The 13,710-nt window shown below is 33.5% G+C and overlaps 5 protein-coding genes and 1 long non-coding RNA gene across 7 annotated transcripts; 1 reads left to right on the top strand and 5 right to left on the bottom strand.

The window, feature by feature from the left end:
• Window positions 1–26: 26 nt before the first annotated feature.
• LOC104778141 (tobamovirus multiplication protein 3-like) lies at window positions 27–2,561 on the bottom strand. 2 transcript variants are annotated; one of them, XM_010502513.3, is made up of 11 exons: window positions 2,222–2,561; window positions 2,049–2,139; window positions 1,896–1,948; window positions 1,592–1,684; window positions 1,447–1,518; window positions 1,289–1,361; window positions 1,133–1,178; window positions 820–883; window positions 658–711; window positions 455–532; window positions 27–350 (listed from the first exon to the last, which is right to left on the bottom strand). In XM_010502513.3, the coding sequence occupies exons 1-11, from the start codon at window positions 2,333–2,335 to the stop codon at window positions 282–284; spliced, it is 807 nt and encodes a 268-aa protein (XP_010500815.1). In that variant the 5' UTR covers window positions 2,336–2,561; the 3' UTR covers window positions 27–281. The 2 variants fall into 2 exon arrangements, with proteins under 2 accessions (XP_010500815.1, XP_087363136.1); XM_087507010.1 differs by having other exon boundaries at window positions 1,896–1,944; window positions 2,045–2,139; window positions 2,222–2,480.
• A 762-nt stretch (window positions 2,562–3,323) lies between these two features.
• Window positions 3,324–4,521, bottom strand: LOC104778143 (protein PLANT CADMIUM RESISTANCE 8). Its single transcript, XM_010502515.3, has 4 exons — window positions 4,181–4,521; window positions 4,004–4,075; window positions 3,699–3,911; window positions 3,324–3,615 (listed from the first exon to the last, which is right to left on the bottom strand). The coding sequence occupies exons 1-4, from the start codon at window positions 4,377–4,379 to the stop codon at window positions 3,533–3,535; spliced, it is 567 nt and encodes a 188-aa protein (XP_010500817.2). The 5' UTR covers window positions 4,380–4,521; the 3' UTR covers window positions 3,324–3,532.
• A 1,478-nt stretch (window positions 4,522–5,999) lies between these two features.
• Window positions 6,000–7,553, bottom strand: LOC147947825 (uncharacterized). Its single transcript, XR_015587422.1, has 2 exons — window positions 7,081–7,553; window positions 6,000–6,512 (listed from the first exon to the last, which is right to left on the bottom strand). It is a non-coding gene; the product is annotated as an uncharacterized LOC147947825 (long non-coding RNA).
• Window positions 7,554–8,764: 1,211 nt separating this feature from the next.
• On the bottom strand, window positions 8,765–9,980 carry LOC104778144 (protein CURVATURE THYLAKOID 1C, chloroplastic-like). The gene is made up of 5 exons (XM_010502517.2): window positions 9,579–9,980; window positions 9,377–9,463; window positions 9,223–9,285; window positions 9,087–9,124; window positions 8,765–9,004 (listed from the first exon to the last, which is right to left on the bottom strand). The coding sequence occupies exons 1-5, from the start codon at window positions 9,804–9,806 to the stop codon at window positions 8,950–8,952; spliced, it is 471 nt and encodes a 156-aa protein (XP_010500819.2). The 5' UTR covers window positions 9,807–9,980; the 3' UTR covers window positions 8,765–8,949.
• A 95-nt stretch (window positions 9,981–10,075) lies between these two features.
• LOC104778146 (photosystem I reaction center subunit VI-2, chloroplastic) lies at window positions 10,076–10,897 on the top strand. Its single transcript, XM_010502519.3, has 3 exons — window positions 10,076–10,239; window positions 10,334–10,460; window positions 10,558–10,897. Exons 1-3 carry the CDS (start codon window positions 10,109–10,111, stop codon window positions 10,735–10,737), a joined length of 438 nt encoding a protein of 145 aa, XP_010500821.1. The 5' UTR covers window positions 10,076–10,108; the 3' UTR covers window positions 10,738–10,897.
• LOC104778145 (rop guanine nucleotide exchange factor 11) lies at window positions 10,548–13,287 on the bottom strand. The gene is made up of 6 exons (XM_019243944.2): window positions 12,803–13,287; window positions 12,580–12,696; window positions 12,258–12,487; window positions 11,911–12,174; window positions 11,494–11,814; window positions 10,548–11,399 (listed from the first exon to the last, which is right to left on the bottom strand). Exons 1-6 carry the CDS (start codon window positions 13,104–13,106, stop codon window positions 11,007–11,009), a joined length of 1,629 nt encoding a protein of 542 aa, XP_019099489.1. The 5' UTR covers window positions 13,107–13,287; the 3' UTR covers window positions 10,548–11,006.
• Window positions 13,288–13,710: the final 423 nt, after the last annotated feature.

The raw sequence follows: 13,710 nt of genomic DNA on the forward strand, positions 1-13,710 counted from the left end.
GTCTTGGATCCTAGACCACAAAATCACAAACAAAGGAAATTGGATAGCTATATTTAAAAAAACCTAAACGACTTGCAGAAATTGTATCAATTTATCAAACACATTTATTCAAAAGCACGTAAATGGAGAAGGCCATCAAGACCAAATTAAAAGCTTATATTATTGAAGCTTACATAGAAATGAGATAAATAAATAAAAAGCTTGAGATTCTTTAGAGAATTTTGGGATTAAAATTGGTATGATCATTAGCTTTCGTATACACGACGGTATGGCGTGATATCTCAGTCTTGTTTTGGTGGTAGGGCTCTCAAGATGAAAAGAACCAAAGAAGCCGGTAATATCTCTACCAACTGTAATTAAATAACAAGGATTAGGTTTCAAACAGAAACAATGGTTCGATATGTATCAGACCATTCATGATCAGATTCTATGATTAGTTTAAGAGAGAGCTTACCAGGTAATATATGAGATTAAGGATTGGATGATCCATCACATCAAGGTTTGCTCCCTCATAGAAAGCAGCAACACACATCTAAACCATATTAAATGACAAAACCTTTGCTTAGTTGTTCATTCTAAAATTAAACAAGAAGGTCAGGAGTAATAGATATCAATACATAAACATGTGTTGGTGTGTGTGTGTGTGTGTGTCTTTACCATGATACATCGGATGAGGAAACACGTAAAGCATATGGTTGTCACAAAACCAACCTACCATACATAAGATAAAAAAGAGCTGAAAGAGTCAAGAAGCGTCATATAGTAAAATTTGATTGGTAACACTGTGATTTTGTACAATTTAAATTTTTAATGTTGCACCTCTTTCATCTTTCTTCTACGTCCTTTAGATTCTACTGGAAACCGATGCAACATTAGGAAAAGCCTGAGAGAAGATAGACATACAAGTACAAAAAAATCAAGCTCCAATATAATGCATGATCATATTAAATGGTACACAAATGTACTCGGCTATAGCGCCAAGAGAATCAAGTCTACAGGCATCAGAGGGGAACAAAAATACAAGCAAAATGACTCGTTACACAATGGTGACTCTTGGCGACACAATTTCATATGTGATCTGTCAAATGTCATATGTCAAATGTAGTACATATTCAAGTGGCGACAGATTTACCTTCCACCATAAAGTAAAAATCCAAGGGCGACGAACAATGAAGCACCTACAATTATATTCACAAGAGAGTTGAGACAAGTAAAGTACTAATGTACTATATAGCAAGAAAAATATAGTGTAACCATTCCTGAGTGAAATTGGATGGAAGCAGATTACCTGCTAAGAACATCTTAGATATGATTACCATAACTCCAACAGGCTTCCACCACAAAACCAACCAAAGAGATATCTGAAAGTTATACAACAAAATTACATTTTGAATTTCACAAAATTCTTTTAGATTGCACAAACAAAATTGTATATATTAAATATACCTGAACTACATATACAATTGCATTAATCGTCAAGAAGCTTGACTTTAGTCCATCAGTAGGTAACGAACGTGCCTATCCAGTCAAAGAGTATGGAGTAAATATGGGAACTAAAGAAGGAAAAAGAATAATAAGATTCAGAACTTACGTTATGGTAAATTGTAGCCCAGAATAAAATCAGAGCAGCATAGGTTGTTAAGAAACCAAGACTTGGAATATCAAGCAACATATATTGCATAATCTACAAGATAAAAATCAAAGTTATACAAATTTAGAAAGGCTGACATAAAAAGTTTGTAGTGTTTAAATTGGTTTTTTGGATCTTATCTTTTTTTGAAGTTTATACCAATTTTTAGATGAAAAATAGAAAGCTAAAATCAAATATTAATTAAAAAAAATACAAGCATTCAAGACAGCCGTAAACTACAATGATGATGAAGAAGACCCTTTACCTGTGAATGCATGTTCCACACATTCCGCCTGAAGACAAACACCACAGCCCTAACTGCGAGATAGAACACGATGATCAAAATCAATTAACACATAACAATAAAAATCTATGAATACACTCAGAAGTTAAATCACAATTCACAGCTAGCACCAACCTCCACCCACCACGAAATGGAGAAAGTGAAAGACCTTTTGTGTCGTCCAGACGTATTTTGGAACTCGTAATTGTAATCTCACAAGTTGAATCTAACAAGCCAAAACATTAGTTCATAGTTTCAAAGATGTTCAAGAACAATAAATAAAAGCTCAAGAAAGCACGTAGTAGTACCACAGAGCGGATGGAAACGAGTCCGTAGAGAATAGCGAGGACATAGAAGATCCGATCCTGCCAAATCGGCGACTCATTCACATCCGACCACCAATTCGAAGAATACGATATCATATCTCTGACACGTGTTGCGTAATCTCTACGTCGTCTATGGAGACAAACGTTTCAGTTTAATTTCTTCTGAATTAATTGAGCCCTCGATGATCTTTTTTTTTTTTGAATCACCTCTTCTTTGTAATATTATTTTGTTATTTTCCTGATCGGCAATAACAAACACAAATATTAAGAAAGGTCGATGTCGGAGACGTGAGAGATTAAGGAAAATAATATCTTATTATTATGTATAGTTTTGACTTGGTTTCAAAGCTAATGACACGTGTTTATCAATCATATTTCAAAAAATGCAAAATGCCAAAATCTATCAACTCTTTATAATCTTGCTATTTTCAAATACGTTCTCATTGCAAGTGTTATGTATAGTGGTAATCGTAATTAATTTTGAAAACTTATTTTTAAATAGAATGCTATCAAAACTCGATCAGTGATGAAAATTTTACACCGTAAAATCTCTTTACTGATATGGACGTTGAATCTTGCTTGAGACCTTCGAGCATTAAAGCCTCGAAAGGGCTATGGCCTCTTCCTTTACTCACGTCTTGGATATTACGTAGTGATGTTTGATAATTGAATCTACCATTTTTTACTCTTTTAATCACAATTTTAGAGCTTTTAGCCTCTGCTATCCATGTTCATTGTCTATATGTATAGTGTATACAGATATAAACATAATTATATAGTTGATTGGCATGTTTCATGGACTCCATAAGTTTATAGTTTATTGCTTTTTTTTTTTCTCGGAAGATACCTTTTCATTACCGTTGAATATTGCAATAGAGTTGACCTTGACCTTGTTAGATTGGTAGAGATTGCATACATGTTTACATAGCCTTTTTTGTACATAGTCCTCCAAACTCGCAACTTAAACAACAAATTGAGCTAGACTAACAAAAACAAAGATATATATGTAGTTTTACTGTTTTAGATATACGGATGTAGTAATTTTTAAACGATGTAATTATCAAATTCATTTCGCTAACACATATCGAAGAAACTCTTAATTGCTATTCAGAAAACACAGATGTAATTATTTTATATGATAGCTACCACAAAACAAACAGAAAAAAAAAAAAAAAAAAAAAAAACATAATCAATCTCACACTTGCATTGCAAATTTTAATATAACACACTTGCATTGTACAACGGCCCGCAAATAATGTGTAACAAATATGGAGGTCAACTAATATCAAATGATTACTTAGACATATATTGATTGGTAGGAGCAAAGGTTGGTGCTTCACTCTGGTATTGTCCTTGAGCAAGTATCCCATTCCAACCTACAATTATAAACACTTATACTTAAATAAAACTCTTGGACTATATACATATTTGACTTGAATCTGAATTTTTGAGTTAGTACCTAGAGAAGGATCAAGATTCCTAATCTTGAGCTCTCTGTATTCTTGACAAAGAGCGCAACAAGAGCATAGGACATGACTGGCACAATCTGAATATGGAGCTTCCACAAGATTAAATTTTCTCCTCATCTTTTCCCTATACTTTGATCCCATCACCCACTGTGAGCACAAAACCGGCATCATCAACAGGTACATGAAACTTCCAAGAGGACAAGCTGCATAAACAACTCAATATGAGCTATATAAAAAAATCGAATTAATGAAGATTTCTGGATCCGGTTTCAAAATTTTGTAAACCAGAACATACTCATCTCTCCTTCATCCACGACTTCTGCTATTTGTCCGAATGTCACACAAGGTGAGATTAATGTCATAGCGGCTGCACAAAGTTTCAAAGATTAGTGTGAGTCCATTAAATTTTGTATCTTTTGAAAGAAATATAAATATCTAAAAACTTGTATAAGAGTGTATATGAATACAATACCGTTGGTTTGGTCTTCATGACAATCAAACAAACCAGTGCTCCATGGCCTCCCAACAGATAAGGTAACATTAGCTTGATGATACTTTGGCGGCGCGAATTGACTCACGGGAACTCCGGTTTGCTGGTTGGGTGTACCGGTTTGCTGAAGCGGTATACCGTTGTTTGGATTCTCCTCTGATGGAGTAGTGACACGACCCATTGGTTGATATACAATATGTAAAGTGTAGCAAGCTAGTTTTGACGTGAAGGGTTTTATAAAGAGGAATTGATGAGAAGGAGAAAGCTTTGTACATGAAATTAATTAATCAAATAATATTCAATAGAAAATTTGAGTTTATCTTATTTGATAAAACGACGAAGAAATTTTCTATGTATGTCGAAAAGAAAGAAGAAATTTTAAGTTTTGACTTTTCAACGGTCGATATATTAAAAGTCAATGGATTATACTGTGTAAAGGTCCCAATCAAAGTCAACGCTCCGAACCTATCCTTTTGAATCATATTCATTTACTTAAAAACAAGTTGCGAGCAACACCAAATTAATTAGATTCGTTTAGTTTACTCGATATATAGAAAAATATATTTTGGTACAAGTAAAATTTTCGGGGAAGTATTGGTTTGGAATTTAAAAAAGATTTTAATGATTTTAAATAGAATTATAAAAAGTATATAACGAAGGATTCTAAGAGATTGTTTAGAAAGTGTTTCAATTCCTGCTGATTTGTTTTTCTTAATCTTGTAAAATCTTTTATAAAATCTTGCAAACTTTCTTAAAAAATATTACACAATATTATACTTTTTATTTAACGCTTTTGTCAAAAAAAAAGATTAAAAAAAAATATAAAGAGAAGGAGAGAAAGAGACTAAGACTAATAAAACTTTTAATCTAATAACACTATATTTATGAAGAGTTTAGATAATTTTTTACAAATCCACAATTAATAACACCAAATTTTAAGAAAATTTTAAAAAGTTTTGACTGAATAACAACATATTTTACATAACTTTTAAAGTTATGAAAATTATCGTTATATCTCAAACCAATATCCCCACTTAAATTGATACCAAATTATATATATATTTGTTTTACTTGTAGAAGAAATAATTATTTTTGACTATACCCTAAATTTATTCGGCACGTATAAATTCAATTTTGGTAAATTCTTTAGATATATAAAAAAAAAACATGAACAATAATTTAATAAATCATTAAAAGGGATTGACTATTCCTTTCTCTTGTCAACTTCTTTCCTTGTAATTTCAGCAATGACGTTTAATCAATAATTATAGAGTACATCCAAATTGTATATAGAAAACTTTCAGTACCTAATTTATGCATCTTCACAAATAAATAGACTAAACTAAGATATAAGATACTAGGATAGTACCCGCGCTACGCCGCAGCATTGTTTTTGTATTTTATTTTTATTTTAATTATTTTTAAGATTATTTTTGTATGTTGTTTATAATAATAACAAAAAAAAGAAGTCAAGTTGATTGATTATCATTTCTCAATTTTTTTTTACCTTAAAAAATTTAATTTGTCAACATTAAACGAAAAAGATAATATTTATATATTAAAAAACTCTAGTTCCCAAAAAGCTAAAACCATACTGAAATTTCCTCAAACAAAATCCGCCTCAAACCAAACCAAAAAATATTTTAATATCCACTTCTATCGCATATTCGTAATCACATCAAAGTTATACTTAATCAAAATTACGAGTAAATAAAAATGTTCATGATGTAACATCAAAACTACGAGTAAATAAAAATGAAGAAAATAGTTTGACCTATGGGTTCCTAGTTTCAATCTCTTCATCAAAGAAACATCTTTATTATTCTTGCTGCATCGCGAAGCTTTTTGAACAAAGATAAAAGTGTTCTTTACTCTTGTAGTCTTTTAGTCTGCATTTTTAGTATATGTAAAACTATAACATCTCTTCTTCCAAACGATAAGTCTTGCCTACAATCACAAGTTAACCTCTTCCTCTTTATCTTCCGTCACAGCTTTTTCATTCTCAGCATTGTCTCCACTTGTCTTAACCTCTGACTATGTATCTTCTGTCACAGCTTTTTGATCATCTTTTTTGATCTCAGTATCTATCTCCATTTTCTTTGGTACAGACATATCCTCATCTTTTATAACTTCTTGTGTTTCCTTACCTCCATTATTCTCCTTCTCTTTTTTTCCAGCCATAGCCTCAGTTGGCTTTTCAAGAAAACAAGTGTTGTCTGATGTTGGATATACGGTTGCTTTTGTATCTTCCCCCATATGTAAAGACAGTTCAGTAGATCCTTTCACTAAATACACTTCTTGTTGTAATCAAAGCCTGTGGATGAAAAATAAGTTCAGAAGATTATATTGCTGCAACAAGTAGAAATTAATGTTCCGTATAAAGAAACTCAACATCTGCCGAACCAAATCCGGATCCAAGGAGTAGCAAAAAAGGAATTCAATCTCATAAAAATGCATTGACCTCACACTGGCATATATGCAACAACAAAAAACTAACTCCACAAAAACAAAATCCAGAAGTTGGCTAGTCAACAATAAAAGAAAATTAATTTAGATTTCATTTGTGATCCATAATTATCTCTTATTCCCACTTGAGATCTGAAAAATGAACAACTAAATGGAATTTTGATTTGAGAATTCGAGATTACACAAAGAGTTTGAAAATCAAGCAAGTCATTTAAAAAAACAAATCTCAAATCTCAAAGGTTCATCATTTATCCTCACTTCAAATACATTCTGGAGAAACAAAAATTATTTAGGTAAGCTGCTTCGTTAGCATTACCTCTTTGAGAACACAAAGCACATGAATTAAATTCAAAATTTTACACTAATCAATTAAAGTCGATCTGAATCTGGAGAAAAATGATTGAAGATTCACTTACCCATAATCAAAGAGGAGATATATACATTGACGCATGCACCTCTACAGTTCTTCTTCTCCTTCCTCCTCACCCTCGTTATTGTTGTTTCTTCTATGAATTTAACTTGCAATACTACAATATTGTAACTTGCAATATTCGACAACAACATCATATGAGAGCTGCCAATTACAAATCAATTAAAATCTAAATTACAAATCCAATTAGAAAAGAAGAAGAAATCGCAAACGACACATAAAAGAAGCTCATCGGATCGAGGTTCATTCTCATGTAAACCCTCCTAGAAGCACCACAGCCGATTAATTCCCCATTCCTACACCGAATCTACGATGTTTCTTCCTTTCTAGGAGCAGGAAGTCCAGGAGGCGGCTTTGTCGAGAGGCCGATATGAGAGCTACGGATACTTGAGTTAATCTTCTCAACGAATCGACTAAGATCTTCGCCGCTACTACCATCGCTTTTGGCTAAAAAAAAATACAATACTATAATTGGATGATAGAAAGAAGAAGAAATCAATGTGTTCTTGTCAAAAGAAAGATGAGTTGTATTAAATGTTATAATTTGATTGGTTACAGATTTTTTCTGATGTGTCAAAAAAAGATAAGTTATATTAATTATTATAATTTGATTGGTTACAGATTTTTTCTGATGTGTCAGTCTCTGCTTCATTACAACAGCTGAGCTGTCAGCACCTCGTGAAAAACTAAGAAGTTTTATTGTATTGATACATATTTTATGAAAACTTTTACTTGAATAATATTACAATGATGCCATGATTATTATCTCATTTTTATTTTAGTAGGTTAAATTTGATTCTCAGAATTTAATACTATAACTAACATATAAGATATTGTCTACATATCATTGTGCGGGTGATTTCCTCCTACATGATTATAAGAAATCAACGTCACCTACATGACTCTACAAGTCTATAACATGATCAAATTTGGACAGGGTTTTAATAGTCTAGTTATCTTGGATCCTAGACCCGGCCTTGAACACAAAGTCACAAACAAGGAAAAACTCAATACACAAACAAAAAGACACATAAGACACGACAAAACTGAATACTAAAGGAAAGACAAAATACACTAAAAGCATCATATATCTATATTGTTTTGTTAGAATAATTAATGTCATGTCGACTTTGCCTTAGTCAAGAAAATTTATTGTCTAAAAAATCTCATTTAGTAAAAATTGATGTTTTAAATGACCTACCACAAAGTTCATGGATGACCTAAATTTAAAAATTTATGGTTTAAATGACTTCAATTTAAAAGTTCATGGTTTAAATGACACTTTTCTCGAATGAAAATCTCCATCGAAACGATGTCATCTTGTCAGTAACGGAGAGTGGTCAACGGTAAGGTAGTGTCTGTTAGTTGCTCAGTTATCGGATTTAATGTCATGTATTTTGTGGGTTGGTCAATGAAACTTAATGTTTAAAATAGCTAAGTCAACAAAAGTTGATGTCTAAAATGGCCTACAACAAAATTCATTGTTTAAATAACCACAATTTGAAAAGTTCATGGTTTAAATTACATTTTTCCTTTTTATAAACCAATCTTTTATCCTTTGTTTTTTTTTTCAAGTAAAAATAGTTAAATATCCTTTTTTATTATTCTATGAAGAACTGAAATTTTTTCACTATTTGATCATTAAATCTTCCATTCATGCTAAACCCATATTTTTAGTGTCCGATCTTGAAATCTTATATATGAAATGATTGATTTCTCACAACCAAAAACCACAATACAGTATTTACAGGTTCAAACACATGAAATTATTGGACTAGAAACAACAACCCTGTCATGTTTACAAACTTGCAAACAAAATCATCTTCCAAAGATGAAGATCACACAGCGCGCGTTTTTACTTGCCAAGTACATCCGCTACTGATTTCTTGACAATTTTGGAGAGCTCCTCTCTGAAACATGAGCAGAGAAAAAAGGTTTAAAGAACAAAACTTACATTCAATTTCATAACCGCATTTCAAAACAAATACTTACCTATCCGGTTTGAACAAGAGATATCGATATGTGAACCACTGCAAATAACGCAAAAAACAAAAAAACGCATCAAAAGCTAGAAGTATCATATAATCCATTAATACTTCTTGATGAAATCAAGACTTATATTACTTACCGTAGAGAACAAGATACCAACTAGTTCGAATCCGGTCGAGATAACAGGCAATTTGTCGATTGCCTAATGAACAAGACAGAACAAGTTTGTGTGAAAAATCTCACAACTTTAACAACATAACAAAAACAAAGTTTAAGTCTTGTTAAAACTATACCGTGATGAGATTTAGCGACGCCCAGAGAGCTACAATAGCAGAAAAACTCAAACCAATAAGACCTAATCGATCTTCAGAGTTATCCCACTGAAACAATTCACAATTCCCAAATCAAAACTAAAGGCATATATATATATATATATATATATATATATATATACGTAACTGAGAACAGAGTAACTTAGGTATTTTAGGGACTCACAACATTCTGAATTGAACTAACGACGTCAAGATCAGTAGATGATTCTGAGCTTTCTCCACTAGCTTTCACCATAAGAGCGATGCTACTATGGTTTCGAGTTAGAGGAGATGGAGAAAGATCAATCGTACCTCGACTTAGACAAAACGGGAGTTTCTGATTCGATGTGTGATTGGATTTTCTCTGTGTGAGTAACAATGGCGAAGGCAAAGTTGCAGAAATCGAAGCCATTCTTGTAACCTGTAAACAATAAGTCAAAAACAGAGCAATAAAAATTGAAACTTTAGAGATTTGGAGACAGTGACGATGAAATTTTTTTTTGTTATGGATTAAGAGATAGCCTTATCTCTGTATAATCCACGTGGCATGTCCTAAGTGGCATACCAAATCTCAGAGATGAAAACCCAGTTCGCCACGTGTCTCAACGAGATCCATCAAATGAGTGAAGTTAGATTCTCCAACTATACAAATTACATCAGATCCACTCACTCACTTTGGTAACAAACGATCAACAAAGAGAGAGAGAGAGAGACATGGCGTCTTTTGCAACCATCGCCGCCGTACAACCCTCCGCCGCCGTGAAAGGACTCGGAGGCAGCTCTCTCGCCGGAGCTAAGCTCTTCATCAAGCCTTGTCGTCAAAGCTTCAAACCCAAATCCACCAGGTAAAAAGTCTAAAGCATTGAAATTTGGAATCTTGGATTGAGATTGATGAGGATTGGTATTAAAAGGATGTTACTTTGTGGGTTTTTTGTATAGAGCTGGTGCTGTGGTGGCTAAGTATGGAGACAAAAGTGTTTACTTTGATTTAGAAGATTTGGGTAACACAACAGGAGAATGGGATGTCTATGGATCTGATGCTCCTTCTCCTTACAACCCACTTCAGGTTTTTTAAAACTCTCAATATCCTTATAAATCTATATTGCTTCTTCAAGTTATGAGACTTTTGATTGTGATTCTCTTCTTTGCTTGCTTGCTTGCAGAGCAAGTTCTTTGAGACATTTGCTGCTCCTTTCACAAAGAGAGGTTTGCTTCTCAAGTTTTTGATTCTTGGAGGAGGCTCTTTGCTTACTTATGTCAGTGCCAACTCGACCGGAGATGTTCTTCCGATTAAGAGAGGTCCTCAAGAGAAGCCTAAGCTCGGTCCTCGCGGCAAGCTTTAAATTAGCTTTCTATGCATATCCTTAAGAGAAAATGTCAGAAACTTTCATCCCAATTCTGTGAACACTTCTAATGATTTATGTACATTGTGTTGTTGTTAATGCTTTGTAAGCTAGTGATTCTGAGAATCAGTTATGATGAATCAATGAATTTGCATTTCAAGTCTGCTGCAGTACAATGGTGCTTTGGAATCATTTCAGATTGAAAATGCAAGAAACAAAACCTACTTTTACAAGAAAAGAAAAAGAAAAAAGAAATAAACCGATATGTTTCAGGAGTATCGCGCGGTAGGACTCCTCATAGTTCCAAGAGTTTCAAGATAAGAACTCTTCTTGTTGTTGTTTGTCATGATACCTGTGACTTTGGAAAACAACGGTTTCTCTCCTCCGAAATAGCTTTCTTTCTTAGTTTCATTGTTTTTGTTATTACCCCATTGCATAACATCAGAAAGTGTTCCTGAAGCTATATCCTCTGAGAAACTTAGTCTTTCATCCTTAGGTTTCTCGTTCTCTTTCACAATATATCTGTTCTTAGAAGGTGCATTATTTGTAGGTTCTTGAGTTAGCTGATCAGCGTAAAGCACGTCTTCTATTCTCGACATCACGGTGTGAGCCAAACTCTCAAGCACTCTCGAGTAACTCTCCAATATGGCAAGTCCTACGTCCTGCAACAAACCAAAAACCTAATTTTCTTGAGACCAAAAAGAAAACACAAGAAACCAAAAAATGTTTATGTGGAAGTTTGGAGCTTTTATTTACTCTGTTGAATTGAATCTTGCTGATATCAAGCGAGGATTGTGAGATTCCTGGAAACCCTTGTTTCAATAGGAGCAAGATTGTTTCAGCTCTCTCTTCAAACTGTTCTCTTTTCTCAATACTCACTGTTGATCCCCAAGGAGACTTTGTGTCCTTCTGCACCATTTTCCTCTTCCATATCACAATCGATGCTTCGATTCTGTTCTTTAGATCAAGAATCTTGTGCTCAGATGATAAATCCATTTCAATAAGGAACTGATCTGCATCAAACATCTCTAATGTTATCATTCTGTATATCACATCTCCCAAGCTAGCTCTCCCATTCTGTTCTCATCAGCAATACACAAAAACATCTTATATAAGGACCAGAATCATAACATATTCTTGATGAATGTTTATGTTTTTTTTATATTAAATAACCTTAGGAAGTGACTCAAGGTAGCTTTCAGGAATCTCCATTTCAGACAAAACTTGAGCGTTTATGGCCATTGCTGCTTTAAGGACTTGATTCACACATTCCTTCTGGCTCTGTAGAAACCTTCTCGATATCTCAGAGAGGCCGTTGGGTGGGACTTTAACCGCCGGTAACCACCATTTCTCATCATTCCTTGAATCAGAAGAATCAGGAGAATCTTTTTTGACATAATAAAACTCATCCTGATCCTTGAATTTATCAAGACAATCCTGCAAGAGTATTAATATAAATGTGAGATTAATATATTTACAGCCTTTGATTAGTATCTTTTTGCTGTTGTTGTTGTTCTTACGAGAAGCATTGCGTCGAGTTTCTTAAGTGCAGGAATGTTACAGAGAAGATCTGTTCTTTGTCTTGTTGACATGACTTCCATTGAAGTTCCATCTTTGTTGGTTTGTTGTGTTGGAGCGAATTCAACTATATGATCAGCCACAGAGATAAGCCATCCAATTTCTCTTTTCCAACGTACTTTTCTGTCCGCCGCCATTGGCTCTAAACGCCGTTGTTCTCCAAACGCAGACGCTGCAACAACAAAAATTACAAAACTTTACATCAAACTCATGAAAACAAAACAACATCCATGAAACTAAAAGATTTTAGGAACAAGAACTAACCTGCGAGATTGGTAATGGCGTTAGATAAAGCCAACGCCGACGAAACACCTTTTCCTCCTCCTGACATATCTTCACCAAGAAGCAATTTCGAAAATTTCTCTTTCATTTGCTCCAAGGCTGTAATAACAAACAAGATAATCTTTGATTTTTGCCCTAACTTATAGTCCAAAAAAACAGGGTTTAACTTGCAACACAAGAAACCTAGAAGATATAATGATTTTACCAGCTTGTATTTGTGCCTCCATGGATTCCGATGAAGGGACCCTCAGAAGCTTGTCGCTGCGGTTAGGGGTTACACCGCCTAGAGGCAAAGACGGTCGGTCAACGCTACTATTCATCCCAGGTTGACTCCTAAACATCATCTTGTCATAATCACCATCTTCCAAATTATCCGAACCATCCATCCTCATTGCACAATCTGAGCTCAAACTTTTAACATGTCTTGAAGCTGAGTTTTCGTTCATGTTCTTGAAATGATACAATCTTGATTTGTAGCTCTCATGTTCTTGGTCCATTGCTTTTACCATTTACTAATCAAAAACAATTTAAAAATGAAAAGATTTATGTGTGTTTTGAAATGTCTTTTTAATATCTTTTGTCTTTCTCTTCCTGTAATAAAGAGGAGTTTTAGGAGATTTTGGAGAAGAAAACAAAACAAACTTAATTAACCAAAAAACCGGTGTTTGATTATTCAGACTTAGCAAATACAGAACACCATTATTTGACTTCTGTTAATAATGGTTTTTAGTTTAACCTTGATTATTTTAGTATCTATTTATGATTCGTTGTCCATAACCATAAACAAGTGAAAATGTGGTCAGATTGTTTAGGGAGAAAAAGAGAATATTTTTTTTTAATTTTCTTGGAATGTTTTTACTATTTATAAATGGATACTCGGTGGAATGTGGGCTGCACGTTGCTAGAAATTTGTATTTCTCCATACACACACACATATTAAAACAAATCATTAAGGAGGACATGTTACGGCGTACCCTTATCTGTAGTCATTGTTCTTTATTTCTTGTTGTATTTTTTTCTTAAAGAACTCTGTTTCTCTACTAAAATTAGGGATTATGTCTAAGTATTTTCCTCAAATTTGACCCTTCTCTGAATTTCTATCAAAGGAATTTT

The sequence above is a fragment of the Camelina sativa genome, chromosome 3 (assembly GCF_030686135.1).
Source record: "Camelina sativa cultivar CO46 ecotype springtype chromosome 3, ASM3068613v1".
NCBI lineage: Eukaryota > Viridiplantae > Streptophyta > Magnoliopsida > Brassicales > Brassicaceae > Camelina > Camelina sativa.